Source organism: Marmota marmota, unplaced genomic scaffold (genome assembly GCF_001458135.2).
Source record: "Marmota marmota marmota unplaced genomic scaffold, marMar, whole genome shotgun sequence".
In the NCBI taxonomy this organism is placed as follows: domain Eukaryota; kingdom Metazoa; phylum Chordata; class Mammalia; order Rodentia; family Sciuridae; genus Marmota; species Marmota marmota.
The window spans coordinates 15,057,091-15,077,595 of record NW_025999941.1 but is presented as its reverse complement, the minus strand read 5'-3'; the positions used below and the strand labels follow the sequence as shown (position 1 = coordinate 15,077,595).

The 20,505-nt window shown below is 45.7% G+C and overlaps 1 protein-coding gene across 2 annotated transcripts in view; it reads right to left on the bottom strand.

Moving 5' to 3' along the window:
* Positions 1-20,505, bottom strand: part of Ptprg (protein tyrosine phosphatase receptor type G) — a 708,054-nt gene that overhangs the window by 57,709 nt on the left and 629,840 nt on the right. The window contains exons 13-14 of one of the 2 annotated variants that reach the window (XM_048801208.1): positions 18,689-18,821; positions 5,926-6,012 (exon numbers count right to left, since the gene is read on the bottom strand). In XM_048801208.1, coding sequence (XP_048657165.1) covers positions 5,926-6,012; positions 18,689-18,821 — 220 coding nt within the window. The remainder of the gene's footprint in view (positions 1-5,925; positions 6,013-18,688; positions 18,822-20,505) is intronic. The other variant, XM_015494493.2, reaches the window with a different exon arrangement.

The window sequence follows — 20,505 nt, the reverse complement described above, 5'->3', positions numbered from 1 at the left end:
AACTAATCTCTTTTAAATCTCTGACCCTGTAACCAAGACTTACACAAGCAAAATGCTGACACCGAGTCCAGAAAGGTCTTGAATTCCACTCAAGGTTCCTGTTTATCACAAAGCTCCTCTGAGAGCCGGCATCCAAAACTGCTTTGATGACAAGGGGCTTTCAAGGTCTATCGATTTCTTTTCAACAAGTGTGAGATGTCCAACTACTCCTATCCTGGGTCCCTGGCTTAGCCTAACAACACTGTTCTCCATTAACACTGAGTGTTTAGGCCCAGGCTGGGAGGAGGATCTTCACCCAGTTTCCAGACTTGTGTGAAAACTCAGACCCACGAACAAACCAACTGTTGACAGGGTTAGAAGTCACGTCACTATCTTCAAACTAAGCTCAATGGTTTGATAATCACAAGATAAGGCACTTATTAGCAGCATGCAGCTCCAAATTCTAATTGCAGACTACAGCAGGCAGTTGGCTGAGTGGCTGACGAACATTAATCAAGCAATCCTAACTGATCTATAGACTGTCATTTAAATTGACAGTGGCATGTCCGCTAATCATCCCATTTATTCTTGTGCTGTCAAGAACAGAAATCACATTACTTTTGCAAATGGCTCTGTTGTATGAATAAGAGCCACTCAGACACAGAAAGGTGGAAACGCTCATGTGCCTTCAAGGAAGATGATTGAGAACTGTGTTAAAAAGACATGGCTGATTTATCAGGGCAAAACATTTAAGCGACAGTGAGGAGGAGAAGGCTGTGAGCATCGTTGGGCTTTCCCTCAGACAGGAGTGTCTATCTGCCTGAAGTGACTCTGAAATTCCACTTGGAAAGGAGCCCAACATAAGTTCTAAGTTGAGATCTTTCATATACAACAAGTGATTCAGTTTATACCACTCAGTTTACACTGGTGGTGTCTCCTCAGGAAGGGATCTTCCAAAAAGACAAATTCAGAAATCAAAACGCACTTCTGTTTGGCAGATTTTCCAAACCATAAAAGGGGACTTGAGATTGACAAACGGGACTGTGCTTCTGGGGATAATCTAACAGAGTGCTTCACATCAGGGCTTTCCTGGAAATCCTGGGGCACATGGTTGTCACAGTTTGGGTAAGTAGGGCTTCTCAGATAGGAGGAGGGGAGGAAACCCAGAAAGGGAGAGAAAAAAGAATGACATCCTCAGACAGATGGATGGTGGTGTGGTTGGGGATGCAGATATTAAATGAGGAGAAAAATGTTTCCAGATATTTTGGATTTCACTTGGGTAGAGAGGTGTGCCAGGCAACTCCTGCTGTAGGTGGAAGTGACAAAAATCTGGTTTCCGCAGTGAGAATTGTTTTGGGTGATTCAGGCTGCCTGTCATTAATGTCTTTATGAAGGTGGGAGAAGATTAACACAGTAGACATGAAAGTGGTCAAGACAATGAACTTTCAAACATGAGCTTAGCCAAGAAATCCTTTGAAGATAGGTAGGAATGACTGAAGTTGAAGCAACACTTTTCAGTAGATCAGAAAGCAGAGGCCACTTTTTAAGCCGCATTTTGACAAGAACCCTAACAGGTTTTGTACCCCAGCTGGCTTCCAGAAGTGAGCCCTGCATGGTATTTCCCAAGGCCCCCAGGAGTCACCTAGAAAAGATGGCTTGACATCTGGGGCTTTGAGCAGCTGCCTCACCCTTTGGACCTGAGCCTGGAACGTTCTGAACATCCGGACTGAGGCTCTGTCCCATCTGCCACTGTGCTAAGGGCACAGACACAACACCCACTGACTTGGGAACAGTCACGCTCATGCGATGGCCCAACTCATTTTGGGGAGGAGGTAGAAAATGAATTTACTGCACATTATTCTTCAGTATTTATAATCTTAATGGTCTGGGAAAAGCCTTTTGGCAACTGCTTATTTCATTACCATCATGATGGACTGATTTGCTATAAAAGTGTTATTTTAAGAATTATTAAGTTACCATGTGCCTCTTTACTAAATAGTCTCTTACTAGTGTATTCCTGAAATATTTGGGACTACCAAGGGTGGGGGAGAATGTTGATCACACGTGTTATCGACCAGATTAAATTCCCAGTGTTTTCAGAATTTACTATTAAAACTTGAACCCGTAAAAAATATTAAAAAAAAACCCCAACAACCCTGGAATTGGAGATACTTTCTAACTAACTCAAAATGTGGAAAACGGAAGTAAAAATATAGATACATTCGATAATATAAAAGTCAAAGGAGTATCAACATAGTTAAAAAGAAACTACTAATTGGGGAAAAATATTTGCAATCCATATTACTAACAGAGACTCTCTTAATTAGAAAGAGACCAACAATACAAAGGAAAAATAAGTTAAAGACATAAGCAAATTTTATAGAAAAACAAATAGTTCGACCTCCCTTAAAAGGCAGCACATTAGAACTATAGGAAGATACCACCTCTTTTTCACAGATGAAGTTAGCAAAAAACGGCCAGCACACTGTTTGGGAGGCTGTAAAGGAACAGGAATCCATGGGTATCCCACCATGGAGGTCAAAATGACATCACCCATGTTACAGCGTACCCACCCTGTGATACTGCCAATCTACTGAATTCACCCTGCATTTACATGTATCCACTGGCAGTATGATCTAAACAAAGTTATTCACTGTAATATTGTCTGTGATAGCAAAAGAATGGAAACAACCCCAAATACAGCCTTGGGGACTGCTTAAAGAAATAACAATATGCTGGGCATGGTGGCGCACACCTGTAATCCCAGAAGCTTGGGAGGCAGAGGCAGGAGGATTGCAAGTTGGAGGCCGGCCTCAGCAACTTAGCAAGGCCATTAAGCAACTCAGTAAGGCCTTGTCTCTAAATAAAATATAAAAAAGGACTGGGGATGTGGCTCAGTGGTTAAGCACCCCTGGGTTCAATCCCTGGTACCAAACAAACAAAAAAACATGACTCATCTATACCGAAAAAAAAAAAAAAATCCATGCTTCTGAATGAGAGAATAAGCCAATTATATATGTAGAGAGAAAATCATGTTAAAGTAGGAAAAAAAAAAAAAAAGTAAGGGGCATGGTAGAATATGCAGTATTTTACTGTGTCAAAGGGGACAAAAGGGATATTATATTTGTTCCTGTGTAAGAGAATTCTGGGAAGAATAGCTAACTGACTAGCACTAGTGGCTACCTCTCTGGGAGCAGGTAGGGAACAGTGTGGGTCGGCGATGGGCTGGAGAGAAGGAGTGTATATGATTAAACTGTTTGGTTTTGAATTGTGTCAATATTACCTCTTCAAAATTTAAATTGGCTTTTTTAAAAAACTTGAACACTGGGCTTCGATTTTTATAGTTTCGTCCTCTCCTTTCTGAGAGAGTCATCAGCTCTCCCCTCTTAAGCTTTGAGCAATCCTCTCTACCCTGCGACTTAATGGGCACCCAGAGTTCCCTCTCCTGACACATCAAGGGCTACTGAGTGCCTTGGAGGAGAGAGGTAAGTTCCAGAGCAGGAGCTCCAATAGCTCTTACAGCTGTTTGGAGGGTTCTATTTCAGGCATTTTTGGGGGCTTTTCCTCCCATTCCTGGCTGCATTTTGGACATATGCAGGCCAGGGGATGAAATGAGAGGAAGAGAGGGGGGCACAGGTGGGACACAGAGTCTGATGAAAGCACTGCCCTGGTCTATTCCAGCTCCCACAGAAGCCAGGCTTTAGTGGGGCTTCCGCCCTCCAGAAGGCTATCACAGATGGGCAGCAAGGGAGAGCTGGGTCAGGAGGCAGCACCCAGAGCACCATGGGACAGAGGAGGACAGGACAGAGCGGGGCGTGGGCTGGTGGTTGAAGGTACATGGAATTGTAGCTTTTGGAGGGATAGAGAATGGCAGAGTGGCCAGGAAAGGAAGAACAGAGACTTTGGACCCCTGGATCTCTATTCATCACTTCCTCATGGAGGAGCAACCCCAGGATGGAGCAGGGAGGAACAGGCTCAGCCACCTAAGCAGGTCGTCTTGCCTTACAGAGTCTGTTTCCTCATCTTCTCAACAGGGTGATGTAATCTGTACACTAAGCCTTTTGTATATGCTACCTCATTTAATATTCATGACAATCCTAGAAAAAGGAGCTATCAGGAGACCCATCTTCCAGATGAGGAAATTGAGGCTCTGTAACAGGCTTTGTGGTATAAAGCCAGGAGGTGGAACAGCTAGGTGGAAGCACAGGCAAAGCCTGCCTTTCGTAGCTACCACCCTGCAAAGCAAAGTGCACTAACTGGTGTGATCCATAGCCAGAGGGTTTCTTTAAATACTCATGGCTTCCCAGGATGGTTCCCAGTTTCTGGACCCAGCTGAAGCTGACCTGTTCTTCTCTCACTCAGGAGACCAAGTGCCCTATAATAGAAGCTGTCCCCAAGTCTCTCTTACAATTTGCAGTGTGACTATAACAAGCGCACTCCCACACTGGGGGCCAGGTACATAAGTGAGATGGTCTTGCAGGCTACAGCATCATTTCTGGAGAGACCTCGAGATTGAATGTGCATGTATCTTAGTGCTGATCATGAAATCATGCTGTTTATGATGCTACAGTGAAAAAAAAAAAAAGGCACCTTATAATGGACCAAGTATAAAACATTCAAGTGATGTTCAAGAGTCCCTTTCTTAAGATGAGCTCTTTGCACAGCGGGGCTGTAATCCCAGTGGCTCGGGAGGCCGAGGCAGAAGGATCATGAGTTCAAAGCCAGCCTTAGCAATTTAGGTCCTAAGCAACTCAGTGAGACCGTCTCAATAAAATATAAAAAAGGGCCTGGGATATGGCTCAGTGGTTAACTGTCCCTGGGTTCAAACCCTGGTACCAACAACAACAACAACAACAACAAAAAGGAACTCTTTGAATCTAAAGCTATAAAAGGGAGGGGGGACCTATTAAAGTTTTTATCCTTCCAGTTTTGAAAATGTTCTAGAAATAAGTAAACATAATAAAATAGTTACATTACCCAGGCCAGCAATCATTTACTCCTTCTCTATAAGGCCAAAACTGCACCGTACTGTTTGAAAGAAGATAGGTCATGGACTTTCTCATTAATCTGTCACAATTCCTTTATTATATGGTCTCAGATATCATAGGTATATCTGATTATAATGCACAGAAATTTTGTCTCAATATTCTGATTTATTTACTACCAGTGGACACAAATCATCCATGTAAAATTCCAAATGTAAGTCTTATAAATTGAAAGTAAAGATACTACTCATGACATAATACTAGTGAATTAGCCTACTTATCAATATTAAAAGATTATCATATTAATAGTATACAGTTTGCCTAAGATAAGCCTTACATAAATACTATCAAGAGGCTCAAGTGTGGTGACTAAGATTATGAATTCATGACTTCTTAACATTTGTTGTAAGTCTCTCCAGGACAACAAATTTTCAAAGTATTCAAACTGTCTAGAACACACGCACTTTTGCTTATAAAAAAGTGTTCACCCTTCTTATGAAAAAGCACACACATTTGCTTCCCTCTCTCCCCGCTTCCTACTCTTCATTCCTTAATTATGAATAAATTCAGGTTTCAAAAAGATATTTTTCTCTTATACAGCTAAATACATGCATTTTTAAAAATTAAAAATAGCTCTAAAACATGCAAACATCTGAAAATTTGGAAAGAAAATGGATGCAGCACACACAGACACACAAACACAGGGTACCCCAGGATATACCAGTCTAGAGACACCCCCCCACCCCCGCCACTGCCAAACAAAGTGAAGCAAGCACACGCATTACTCTACTGCTACCAGCTACCGGCAGGCTGAGCTCATATTTACAAGGCTTATTTTCAAGGGTTGGAATACAACAGGGGAGTTTCAGCTAGAAGACTTGAATCCCCAAGGCAACAAAACAAAAATTCCACAAGCCAGTCCCAGCCATCAAGACCCCCATTAAGCTTGACCGCCCCTCACCTGCTCCCCTTCTCTCCTCTCTCCCCAGAAGAAGGCACTTCATGGAAACGTCTGGGAAAGCCCTTGGACTTTATTTTGTTACACCCTCTAAATAGACAAAAACAAAAGAGAACAGGTGTAGAAGACAGTATTTCCAGTCAGCCACCATGAGCCCCACACAGGCCCTCCCCTTCCCTCTTACACCAAGATCCCCGTTTTCAGGCCTCCTTGGGATTCCCCCCACCAAAGGAGGAAGCTCACAAACAAATATGGTGTGTTTGAGGAAGATCTCTGATGCTGAGACAGAAATGTGAAATGCAAACTTTGCTCTAATAGCATCTTATTTATCAGTAGGCAGCATTATTCTGGTATTAACAGAGGCAAGGATAGTACCATCATGACCATGTCGTTCAGAGACCTCCTCTTCCACCTTTGGCAGCTGCCCTGGCTAACAGGATGGCTCAGAATTCCATGGGAATGAACAGAACCTTGCAGGAATCTCCTGGGGACCATTTGGGCCTCCTTCCTGCTACGGTTCCCTCTCAATTTCATACCATTAGACCAGTGGTCTGGGGTTTCATCTTTTCCCCATGCGTTCCTGTGGTCTCTGGCCACCTTCCAGATTCACAATACAGATTGTAGAATACATAAGGGACGCATCTCAGGGAGATGGGGACAGCAATTGGCAAGATATTACTATATATAAAATCCTATATTTAGTTTCCCTTTAAAATTTAAATAACCATAGCATATGACACTGAGCTACAGACTTTGAAAGATGTACATATTCCACAGAATACCTGAAAGTGTTCAATTATACTTGATACCCCAAACCACCTGGGTTATAGGATTTCATATTACAATGATTCCTATTCTTTCTCCAAGTTCATCAGCTATAATGGATGCTCTGCTGAATCTTGCATCAGGTAGGTAGATGCAATATTGAGTCACTTCTTGCTGTTTAGCAGCTTTTCACTTCGAGGAATGAACAGCTTCTAGTTATTCCATATTAGGTTTTTCTCCCTTCATAAATGTTTTCCTTTCTATGATAATTATTAATTGTGCATGGGGTAAAAGCACTTGGCACAGGCACCAGAATTTGGAGAAGCCAAAACTTGGGAGTATGACTACAAAGTGGGAGGGACTGCTGTAACTCAGAACTTCTTGTCTCCCTCTGTTGAGAACATTCCGGAACTACACCACTGTCCCCCTAAACGTCACGGATATGCTGTGTGGCTCCGAACATTAATCTGAAGAAATCACGAGTGTGTTGGAATGTTTTTACAAATTTTCATAAAAACTTGAAATTTGCAGCTTCCTCAAATATTTAGACTTTTTCTCAACCCTTAGCCCTACTCTGAATTCTGCCAGATTCACTCTTTCGGGAGTTTTGGAGCGGAGCCGGCTATCTCCGCAGCTTTTCCTCACATACAATCACAGGCGCTTCAAACCACCACCCGCAAACTGACAACACTTCGCGGAGAAGCAAATGCCACACCATCAATAGCTAATGATCACGGGGGCTACCTGAGCAAATGTGAACCATCAACCCTGGGAGAGAAGGCATGGGATTCTGAGAAATTCAAAGAGGTGGCTGCTCACCACACAACATCCAGGGAGTTTCCCTTTGCTGAAAAGTGAGCTTGCTTCAAGGATGTTATCCATCTTCCCTAAGAGTGGGTCCAGTCTTTTAAGTATCATGGAGCTATGTTTAAACAGCAGCCTTCAGCTGTGTCTCCTGCCCTGCTTTTGTCTAATGACTATGTGTTAGCCTGTTCCAAGAGCTTCCACTGGCATCTCAGGGCCAACTCGACAGCAGGGGGCCGGTTACTATAACAACTGACAGTTCTCTTGAATTCTGAAAGGCCCCCGAGTAGCCATTTGGGAAACAGTTATTGAGCAAAAAGTTGCCTGGGATCTGTGGCATTAGCTGCCACAATCTCTGTGCATATTTGTATGGAGGCAAAAAAAAAAAAAAAAGGAGCCACCTCCTGGAACAGCTGGGGACCTCCAAGGCTCCCCTCCCCCATTCCGGTTAGCATCTCAGAGCAAGACAGTTTAACACCAGTGTCATCACAAACCCAAACCCTCTGAACAAGCCATCTTCTGGCATCATAAACCGTGCTCTAGTTCTCCTTACTGGCTTGACACATTATCAGGCTTTTAAGAGCTGAATGGTAAAAAATTATTCCTAATGATTTAAAAAAAAAAAAAAGAAAAAAGGTCTTGAAATATGGCCACAAGTTCAAGTTCCAGGAAGAGAGGGGTTGCACAGGCAGCCACTGATTTTAAAAGTGGGGCAGGGAGTTGGAAGGGGAGATGCCCAGTACATCCATGGGTCATTGAATGAGGTCTTATGCTGAAAAGATAGACGTGATCACATAAAGCCACCAAAAGTTATTCTTAGAAAGTCTGATCTTTCTCAACATGAAAACAGTTTTACGAAGACCTACCTTTCCATTCTTATTCTCCCAGCACAAGATGACACTGGACAACTAGAACTGAAAACCCTGTGCCTGTGTACGCACAGAATCCCCTGGAAAAGATCCCGATGATTCTTGTGGAAGTAGCCTTTGCTTTGCATACAGGAAGGGCGTCTAGAGGAGTTTGGCCCCTGGTGATATTCAATGTGCCAGGACTGAGCGCTTCCAGGTCATTGCTCACAGCTGCCTGACTAAACATTTGTCCTTTTCTTTGTTCTGCAAAAGTCAGAACCCAAACAGCCACTCCTCCAGGAAGCCCTCCGTGACTCCCGCTCCTTCCCACCACACTCTGGCTAAAGTTAACATCCTGGAGCACATGGTTTCCCTTATCACCACTGCAGCCAGGGGAGTTGAATGTAACCACCCACAGGGGCCAGGTGTCAAAGAGCTGTGAGGACAGAGGCTGGCAGACTAAAGAACCAGTGTCCCTTGCAAAGGGGCCACACACTCGGCTCCAGCCAGCCCAACAGTCCAGAAGGGGCAATGAGGACTATGTTGCCAGACCTTCTGATTTGCCACATGAACCCACAAAGCTGGGCTTTCAAGTCGAGTCTTATTTCTAAAATAATTCAAAAACTTAAAATGATCAGCTGAATAAAACTGGCTGGGAGACCACTGGTTTGGAGTTTTTGACCTTTATTTGGGATGATCTTTATTTACCTGCTCATCTACTCCTTCAAGCTATATATACATAAAACCCCCTGCAAGAAAGGACCCCTCGAATGAATCTCCTCCAGTGCAGGGCACAACGAGATTCATAAAAAGTGGTGGATGAATGAACAAAGGGAGGACTAAACAGGCCAGCCACACAATACAAAACCCCAGGCGTGAGGAACTCCAAAACCTGCGAGCTGCATCCTCCCAGAAGGAGAAATGACCTACATTTCTCTAGGGGGACAGGGGTGAAGGGCTCCCTGATGGCTTGCTCACCGCCCGTGGCTGCTCCAGGATTCAGTAACGTAGCATGTGCTTTGTGTTAATCCAACCATCACTAGTGGTTTCTATTAGCAGCGTTTCCCCTTTGCTATCCCTCCAATGTCACCTGCTTAGGGAAAGCCATTCTTATTGCACTGTATGCAAATGAAGAATAATCAGGCTTTCCTGGGGTGGAATTGGAGGAAGCATCTAATCCAGACCCATTCATTGGCAAGCCGACATTTGAAGTTTCGGCCACAGAGCAGATGGGTGTCGCTGCTGCTACTGTGGGAATACAGGAGGGATCTGTGTTCCAGTGAGGCACTGTGGTCAGTCATCCTGCGGGCCCGAGAGGCGTGTCACCACATGCCCACACTCCACTTCCTCGCGCATCTGTCTGTTTGCCCAAGTCTGTTATGCCAACACGAATCCCCCACACATTTGCGGTTTGCATCCCTTTGTATTTATTACACTCTGTCTCCCACTGAACATCCAGGAAAGAAAAAAAATTGCAGTGTCAACAGAACTCACTTGTGTTCACGAACAGCATTCCTAATGAAGAGGCACCATGCACAACAAAAATCTCTAAAAGTCTAAAGAAGGGACTCAGACTAAAAGAAACCCTTTTCTATGGGCTCGTGTGGCTAAACTGGTGTTGATGGATTTGTCAGATTTACAGATGGCTCAAGTGGGACGTGCATTTTCCAGATCAGTTTTTTGGAACAGGGTACCTCAAGGCTGCCCAGGCTGGCCTGGATCTTGCAATCCTCCTGCCATGGTTTCCTGAGTAGCCGGGATTACATGTGTGCACTACCTTGCTCAGAGCATGCAACCTTTCTGATATCAAATTTAAAAAAATTTGGTGTCAGATGTTACAATTTCCACATAGTTTCCAGTTCTCTGTCCCAGGACCCATGTAGTTAGCTCATACTTATGTGAGAAGTAAAGCTGGTTTATGCTTTTGGGAAGTCCTTTTCCAAGTTATGGTTAATAAGATACTAAATTTATCATCAAGGAAACTGACCAGCTGGGACTGAGACCAAACAGGTTATATTATACAACATCAAAACCTTCTCAGACTAATGAAGATGTCACCAAGTAGATACATCCTTATTTAGCTTCCAGAATACCTAAGAACACAGTTGGTCCCTGAGGTTTTCTTCCACTGATCTTGGCAATTCTAAACCCCAAGTACATACTGGTGACCACCATAATGAGAAGGTGGTGCAGAAGTGAGTTCATCTTCCTGCAGGGTTTTTTTTTTTTGTGTGTGTGTGTGTATGTGTGTGTGTATGTGTGTGTGTGTCGGGGGGTAACCAGGGATTGAATCCAGGGACACTTAACCACTGAGCCACATCCCAACCTTTTTATTTTTGATTTTGAGACAGGGCTAAGTTGTTTAGGGCCTTGCTAAAGTGCTGAGACAGGTTTTTGTTTTTAAACCATTTTTTATTATTTATTTTTTTAAAGCTGTGGATGGACACAATACATTTATTTAATTTATTTATTTATTTTGATGTGGTGCTGAGGATCAAACCCAATGCCTCATACTTTTGAGGCAAGGGCTCTGCCACTGAGCCACAATCCCAGCTCCTCAGAGATCTTGAACTTGCAGTCCAGCCTTCCAAACTCCTGCAGCGTCTTTTTGACAGGCGAACACATACAACTGGAGCTGGCTGTGGAATGAAGCAAATGCTTTCCCCCAGGCATGCTACTCCCTCATCTGAGGCAAGATAATGTGATGGAGAAGATAGCAGGTGAGGAAAAATCAGACTAGTTGGGTTCAAGCCCAGGATCCAGAGATTAATACTGTGACTTGGTAAAATAAGGTGATATGCCCAAGCATTAATCTTCCAATGTACAAAATGGACATAATACTAACCACTTCCTAAGATATGCATGCCAATTAAGTGGGAATATTATCTGCTAAACACAGGTCTAGGATGGTGAAAATTCAATCGAAGGTTTTTGGCTAGCCAGGTCTTAAGATGTACAAAGCCACTTCAAAGGCACAACTTGGCTCACCATAAGGAAAAGAGCTACCTTGGAATGCAACTTCCTTTAGGATTCCAGGAAAAAAAAAAATCTTTGCAATCTGCATAATTCTAAGTGCACACAAATGCCCTTTTCATAGCAGCTAAAACTCTTCTACAGCATGCTGGTAATGAACACTCAAGCACATGGACTGTACACCAGGCACTTAGCTCCTCTACCAGCATCTACCTCAAATTATGAAAGCAGATCAAAAAGGAACTTTCCCCTAATTTTCCTCTCATCTCTGAGTGGCAGCAGCTACGCAGCTCCAAGTGTTTTCAGGAACATTAATGCCACAGAAACAGCTTGTCTTCATAAGGCAGGGGATCCAACTCTTGGAATATGCTTTCTATTAATTCAGAAGGTGTATGGTTACCATCTTGAATAGTAAGGCCACAGTGGCACACTTCAGAAACTACTGAGTTGATTTCTTCTTCATTTTTAAGAGCTCTGAATGCTTTCTAATTGCTCTGAATCATTTGCAATAGCTTGGAAACATTGCATGACTGAGGCAGACTACAATATTTACCAGGCACACAACAGGGCACTCTTTGCAGAATGAGGCAAGCTCCTTTAACTGTTTGTTTATTTTATTTTTATTAGCTACCCACCACATTTCTTCCTAGCTTCTTCACTGCAACTTCTTCCTCATTATGGATTCTGGATCCTACATCTCTTCAAGGTAGACCTTTGCAAGGACCATTCAAAAGACAAATGCAGCAGGCTACCTGTAACATCCCTGCCCAAAGTATTAGAAAATACATTTATATCTCTGGGGGAAGAGTACCCTCCTACAGTGTTGGTGGGACTGCAAACTGGTGCAACCCATCTGGAAAGCAGTATGGAGATTCCTTAACAAACTTGGAATGGAACCACCATTTGACCTAGTTATCCAATTCCTTGGTATACCCAAAGGACTTAAAATCAGCATACTACAGTGATGCAGCCACATTAATGTTTATAGCAGCTCTATTCACAATAGCTAAGTGATGGTAACCTAGGTTGGTTCCTTCAACAGATGAATGGACAAAGAAAATGTGGTAGAACAACAGAATATTAGTTAGCCATAAACAAGAATGAAATCATGGCATTTGCTGATAAATGAATGGAATTGGAGGCATTATGCTAAGGGAAATAAGCCAATCCCAACAAACCAAAGACCAAATGTTCTCTGATATGCAGATGCTAACACACAATGAGGAGGAGGGGGAACAGAAGTTCACTGGATGAGACAAAGGGGAATGAAGGGAAGCGGGGGAATGGGAACAGTAAAGAGTAGAATGAATGAAACATAACTTTCCTATGTTCATATATGAATACACAATCAATGAAACTCCACATGTCCAACCACAAGAATGGGATCCTAATTAGAATAAGCTATACTCCATGTATCTATGATATGTTAAAATACACTCCACTGCCACATATATCTAAAAAAAATAAAAAATTAAAGAAAATCCATTTCTTCCTATAGACCCACATTGCTACCTGTCAAAATACTGCTCAATAGTCCCCCAGGGGACTCTTCGCTTGAAGTCTCCCAGATATACAAATACCTGAGATTTGTACCCATACTTTTGGGTTCTGACCATGTATGAAATAAGGAGATTAATGACTGGTCCCCAACATGGTCACTTTCAGGAAACACACTGAATGCAGTGACGTCAATGGGCCTCAGTGTTTAAGGCTCTCTGCTGCAGTGCTTCCCAAACACCAGGCACTCTCCTACCTCATCTGGTATCCCTGGGTGTGTGGCCATCTGGAGCTAGTGATGAGTGAATGGGAGCGAAATGTCCACTCCCAGGCCCAGCAGATGAAAGCCAGCTGCAATGTGGGGGCCACACACTCCCAGCAGAGGAGCCACTGTGGAGGACCTCAGAGCCCCATCAGTCTTTGAGAGGGTGTGCAGTTAGGCCACGGGTCTTCTTCTGCAGGGGCTGATGGAGTAAACTCAATACAGCCAGCTCTGAATTCACGAGGCTGCTCTCTGGGCTTCAAAGTCCTGCCCCTGGGTGGAGGTGGGGCTGGGGTCACATCTTCAACCTAGTTACTCAGGCATGTCCTCCTCTGCAATTGCCTTCGCCCCATCAGGAGCATCACCCAAACCAATTTCATTAACTTGACTGTCACCCATTGCTTTTTTGGCCCAAAATGAATCTGCTCACTTTGTTAACCTACATTTATACTATATTTAGCACTAAATGGATGACTTTTCGCTATTTCTAGGATGCTCTGTACAGCTGAGCATTCCAAAGAATACACTTGGAAGGAAATTCCAGAAGTTCCTGTCTATTGTTTTATGGAATGGTCCTATTACTAGAAATTGTGTACAGTAACACAATGTGATTACAGTTGAGGGATGGCATTTCTTGAAAACTGTAAACTTCATTTTATTAAAAACTTTTAAGCACCTCAGGACCCAGAATTCCATCTGCTCTGGTGGCAAATGTCTGTGCATCCATCTACCAGGCACCAGGAGAGGCATTTCCCACAGCAAACACCGAGTCCCCGTGGGAACTTGGGTGGCACGTTTCTTAAATCTATTTTGCAGAGGTGGAAACTGAAGCTGGTGAAGGAGCCTTCATCTGAGGCTGATTTTTACTGGCACCTCCCAGAATGCTCCGCTCAGGCATCATTGCCCAACCCCAGGCAATACTAACACCAAGAATACACAGCATATCTGTCTACATGCTTTATCTGTGTTTTACACTCCAAGTCAGCAAGTTTTCTTTACCTTCCTAGAACAATTGCTCCCCTTTGGGGATGGCAGCTCCAATTATGTACCCTCTCTGGCTACACGGTGATGAGTGTGGTACAAACTGTCTCTGAATCCAGGCTGTGACTCAGGACCCATGTTCCCCCTTAAACATGAGGCAAGGCCTCTCTCTGATCTGCCTTCCTGTACCTTGGGCTCCTTCAGTGCCTTTCAATCATCCTCATGGCAAGGCATACATCCTTTTGGGTGGCATCCAATGCCTTCCTGATCTGACCCTTGCTGTCCCACACTCTGCTCTCGTGACCCACATCTGCTTGTAGGAGGCCAGGCTCTCTCTAGTGTCACCTCTTTATGTGCTCCTCCCTTGGCTTACATCTTCAAGGCTGGGTTGAAGCCCTTTTCCAAAAACTCTTCACACTCATCCATGTCTTCCAATGACTGAGGGCCAAAGGACATCAACCCTGAATCACCAGGCCCAGCACAATGTATGGCAGGACCTCTAAGGATTGCATAAATAATAAAAGGTTGAAAATGGGTCCATGCTCATGCAATAGCACAAAATGCTTTATGATTTCTTAAATATCAAAATACTGAGCCAAACATTCTAAAGTAGCCTCCTTTCTGGGCCAGGATGGTCCTTTGTAACCCCTTCTCCAGTTTTAAGTCCCTGGTTTTCATGGAAATGGCACTGACTCATTTTGGACACATGCATACATACAGACATTTTGGGGCAGAGTTAAATTTAAGATATAGGCCCAACAAGCTCAGAGGCCCGATTCTGGGGATGGACAAACGGTGTAAGTCATTCCTGAGCAATGCCATCTTAGGACTTACTTGGACCTTTTTTGGGGGGTGGAGTGGGAGATTGAACCCAGAGGCACTTAACCACTGAGCCAAACCCAAAGCCCTTTTTAATATTTTATTTAGAGACAGGGTCTTGCTGAGTTGCTTAGGGCCTTGCTAAGTTGCTGAGGCTGGCTTTGAACTCACGATCTTCCTGCCTCAGCCTCCTGTTAATTGGACTATCAAAGGAAACATCTCTTTCCACGGGAATGGAGAGATGTCAGTCGCACATGGGCCAGAGCTCACCATGTGTTGAAACAGGCCGAGGCCTGCTTCAGAGAACAGATCCCAGAAACAGACTACACCAGCCCAATGCCTCCTGTTCTTGTTCAACCTTCCAATTCCAACCAGGCCTGACATTCCTGAAACTTCCTACTCCATGAATCAACCAACATATTCCTGGTCTGTGTGCTTAAGGCAGTGTGAAATGGGTTTTTGTCAGACTGCAACAGAAAAGGGTTCTGAGCAATATGGTATGAGACAGTACTGCCCAGTGCCTGGTCCACAGCAGGTATTCAACAAATGTTAGTTCCCTTTCTCTTCCCAGTTCAAAGAAAAGGGTTAGACACTGTACCCTGCACACAGATTCGTAAGAGCCACATGGGATGGTACCATCCAAGTATTTGGCCCTCAAAAAGGACCCACTGAACGAACATCAGCGAGCACTGACATCCTCATACAGTGGAACACGGGTGGGGAGACAGAATTTAGAGAGCCTGGGTTTAATTTCTCACTGCTTCTCCCATTGAATCGCAGTGTCAACGACTCCAAGTGAACTCACCCAGCATTCTGGAATGCTAGCCACAAACGATCAGGCCCTGGTTGCGGTAGAAACTGCTGTTGCTGGGAGCTGGTGCCAGACCTGCTACCCGAGGAAATGACCCAGGAGGCTTTGCTCTGCCTCCATGCTCTACTTATGTCAAGTCTACTTGCCAATCACCCACTCCCACTGGGCCTCAGAAGGCAGAAGGGAAACAGTGGAGTTCCAGCTTCAACAATGCACAGCCAAAGGGACACGCACGTCTCTTCCGCAAGTGCCAATTCTCGACGTGAGCTCCCTAGCGCCGCTTCTTCCACATTAATAAGGAAAAAGTTGGACAGAAAAAAAGGGCCCTTGTCTCCTCCAGGCTTAGCCAACGCACTGACACTAATTCAGTTTTATTTTCTTTGTGTAAGACTTTTTCTGTTTTGCATTGATTTTTGTGCTACTGGCACTAAATTTGGTAAAAGCCCCAATTCAGACTCTACTGGTGAGGGCGAAAGCTCTGGCTAGTTGAAACCAAGCTATGTACATAGTTTTGGAAAAATACAGGCATATGAATGAGATTTCCCCCCATATTTTGTATATAATCTTTCCCTAGAAAACTTGTGTATACACATACATATATGCACACATGAGCATGTGCTCACATACCCCATTATAAAATTATTCTGTGCAGGAGCTGTTAATATATTTCCCATTTTAACTGAGGTTTTCAGGAGTCTCAACAGCTGTTTTCTCAAGGGAGGGCACACCTTGAGCAGTAGGGTTTTAAAGCCGTCTTCACCATGTCCATGGCCATATAGAAGGAGGTGCAATAAACGCTTGTTTTTTGGACCTTTGCCTGCTAGGTTCATGGTCCTCCTTGGCCCCCGTGATCTGCTCAGGAATAGACAGAAGACCCAAGGCGGGCTGATCAGAAACAGTCCTGAAGAATTTGCGAAAGTACTGTGTACAAGATGCTTCCTTTAAGCTCAAATTGCTAAACGAGGGTCACTAGTGGCAGATTGCTGCGGGATCTCTGTGCTCCACAAAGGGAGAGGCTGAGACCTAAGCCACAGAGCCGGGAGCTGGGCATGCGGATCTTTAACTTCCCACACTCACCTGGATGCACTAGCAGGCTCCAGACAAATATTTGTTAGCAAATCACTATTTGCTGGAGAGGGGATGTCAGGGAGTTTATCTTCCTGTGCTCCCTGGACACCAGGCACTTCACAGTCCAGCACTAGCAGCCTTGAGGTTACTACTGGACACCTGGGGGAGGCCCGAGAGGATCCTTTTCTTACCCCCCTGATCTCAGTGACTGAGAACAGACCCCAGGACACACAGCCAGCCCGTCAGCACATTCTGTTGATCCCACCTTTAGGATATATCTATGTGTTATTGCTGCTCACCACAGGGCCCCGGCCACGTCCTCCACTGCAGGGTTTCCCTGATGGACTCTGCTTCTCCCCTGGCTCCTCTTCAATCTATGTTTAGCATAGCCCCCAAGTAATCCTGAAGTCAGATCACAATACCTTTCTACACCCAATCACACTTATGTCAAGGTCAAAGCCTATGTGTTAACAGTGGTCCCCAGGCCTTCTGTGACCTGATCCTCCTCTGCCCTGACTCTTCCCGACACCCTCTTCTACCACTCTCCCTCTGGGCTCAAGTGCTCCAGCTATATGCACCCACTGGGGTAGTCCTGCTCCATGCCAGCCATGCTTCTGCCTCAGGGCCTTTGTACTTCTCTTTCTTCTGTTTGGAATGTGCTCCAGATGGAGCTCATTTGATCTCATTTAAGTCTTCCCTCAGGTATCACTGGCCAGTTAGACTGCTCTCGACCACTCTGAACACTCACCCCCTGCTCCAGCATGCCCCCTCCTCTTTCCCGAGTTTTCCCCATTACACGCCTAACAGCTCAGGAACCGTAAGTTTTAATTATTTGCGTGGTTTATCACCTGTCTTTTCCATTAAAATGCAAGCTCTGTGAGCGCAGGGATTTATGTCTGGCTCTGCTTTTGTATCACCAGGGCCTAGAGGACTAGCTGCCACATGGAAAGGGCTCAAAATTAACTGAATGAATGAGAGGGAGGGATGAAGATATAACCCTGTTTGTCATTGGAGACACATTTAAGGTACAGGGCGGGAGCTGCCTATATTCATCTGAGAAGTGCCAAGCAGGCCAGCCTGCCTCAGCTGAGCTGGCTGAGGCTGTACAGCTGAAAAACCAGAACTTCAGCATAACTTGCAAGCTGGCTCCACAGGGTGCATCAGAAATCACTTCAAAGAAGACAGAAATGGAAGGATGGCTTACAATCCACCTTTTTTTTTGGGGGTGGTGGTGGTACTGGGGATCGAACCCAGTGGTGCTTAACCACAGAGCCACATCCCCAGCCATTTTTTAACATTTCATTTAGAGACAGGATCTCCCCGAGTTGCTCAGGGCCTTGTTAAACTGAGGCTGGATTTGAACTCTCAATCCTCCTACTTTAGCCTCCAGAGCTGCTGGGATTACAGGTGTGCACCACTGCACCTGACTATAGTCCGCCATTTTAATCTCCTAGGTCAAATGCCACATACCGTGCTGAATATTTTCCTAACACCCCCCCACCCAGTGTAATTTTTGGCAAAAGGTTAGGAAAAAAAATTTTAATGTGAAGAATTTTTATTAGCTGGATATAACAAAATAAAGCCTGGTCTCAGAGACACCAGAAATACCCTGAAACTTATTAACTCATTTTGCAGGTTCAGAAACCCAGACTCAAAGTGGAGATGGGATTTGAATCCAGCAAGCAGCAGAGTTGGGGCTTGAACAGGAATCTCCCTGATTCTCCAGCAAAACGTCTTTGGCAAAAAGTCCCAGAAGCGTACCCCAAGTCCCTCACCCTGAGAAGTGGCTCTGGCCCCTACTGTCTCCCAGAGTCAACAGGGTCTCCCAGGTGAGAACACTAGAAACAACGCAGCTGTCTCAGATTTTCTAAATGCCGAGGCCCCGGGGTTCTCCTCCCCAGTGAGGAGCACCTGGCCAGCACCCGCTGGGCCACTTACCTCCAGTAAACGAGGACGGCAATGAGGAGGATGAGGCACAGGAAGGTCAAGGCTGACACCACAATCAGAGGGATGATCCACTCCATCCTCCCAGGAGAAGGGCGGCTGATCATTCCTGAGGTGTTCTTCTCTGCTGCAAAGAGAAACCATCCCAGTTAGAGGACAGAGGCCAGCGGAGCTGGGCAGCCAGAACACAGTGCGGAGTTCCACATCCAGTTCTGTCTGGTTTCCGGAAAGCTGGGTGGCCCGCTCTGGGCTGCCCTGTGGCAGGCAGGTGGGGTGGAGGAGAACATGCACCTCTCTCCATTTCCTCGCCTGTCCCAGCCCCAGGACAGCCGTGCCTCACCTGCAGGGTGTATTCTCCAATGGCCAGAGGGACGGATCTGCTGGTGGAGCTGAGGATGTTTTTAAAGAGAGGGGTGTGGAAGGGATATGCAGCTAGACTCACAGAGTGCTACCCACACTGAGGGGACTCTGGCACACTGAGCAAATGCGGTGAAGTCTCCAGGAAGGGACAGGAAAGGGCCACTGGAGCGCCTCCAGGGTTCCCCATGCGGGCAGGAGCAACACCACACCACCATGGGTTCTGCTATCGGGACCAGGATAGGCAGCTGGGACTACAGGGCCACCTCGCTCCCCTTTCCTAAGGTGACTACACCCCGATTCTATTTTGGGAAAGCACCTCTCCCTAGCAGTCACGGTGGGGCGTCCCAGGTAAATATGGGTCTCCCTGCTCCCCTGGCCGAGGGTGTGTGTGGCACTCTGGCCCTGGAATCTCGACCTGTCCCAAAGACGGACCGACAGCACCCCCGAGGAGCTGGGGCACCGCGATATCTCGTCCTGTTGATTTCCACCACCCAGATCCCCAGCACTCCTGTCTCTCCCTGAGTTCTGGCACCTACCCGCGTTCCGCTCAAGGGCTCCAACACAGTGAAAGATGGGGAGGCACCCCTCGCTCTCCTCGCAGCACAGGACCATCTCTAAGTAGCAGCCGCAGTCTCGGGGTCTCGGGAAAAGTCTACCCACTGGCTCAGGGTTCTCCCTGCTCAGGTGATACCTCCTACCCGGGCAGCTCCTTCCTCCACCTCTCCAGTAGCTCAGCAGGAAATCCTATGCTCTTTTGAAGGGCAGGGCCTGGGAGTGGCCAGGTGTCTGCAGTGCAGGTCAGATGCGGGATTGGAGGAGCACAGGTGCGCAGAGCCCACCCCCGCAGGCGGGCGGCAGGAAGCAAAGGTTAACCAGGAAGCAAAGGTTAACCGGGACTGCAGGGAGAAGCCCCCCTCAGGATCCCTAAGCTGCCTCCCGGCTGACCTGGGCTCGCAAAGATTCCATCTGCTCTGCAAAAATGAGGCCAGTGCGCCACCAGCCCGCGGTGTCCCCCTGCAGGATAGACTAAGTGTACGGCTAATCAGGCTGGATTTCCAAGGGAGAGAAGGTGGGCTGAGCGGGAAAGACATAATTGATGTCAGATGCAAAGACTTAAAGAGCAAGACTCCCTGAGTCACAGGAGATGCATTGCAGTGATTCCCAGGGTTCCTATAGTTACTTCACACCCAACACCTTCGAGGATTCAGTTGGGGCCCTATTTCCAGGTAAGAAGATAGAGTTGGGGGGGGGGGACACACTGATTACAAGCCACCCAAGAGCACCTTACTCAACAGGACCTTTATAAAAGAACCAGTGCCTAAAAAAAATAAAAGTACTAATGGCTGCTCATTTCGGTCAACTCCAATTTTAAACTAGAAACACATTTGCCAGGCTCCTGTTTGTTGGTCAGGATGCTATACTCTAGGGACCCAGGGGCACCTCTGTGCCCA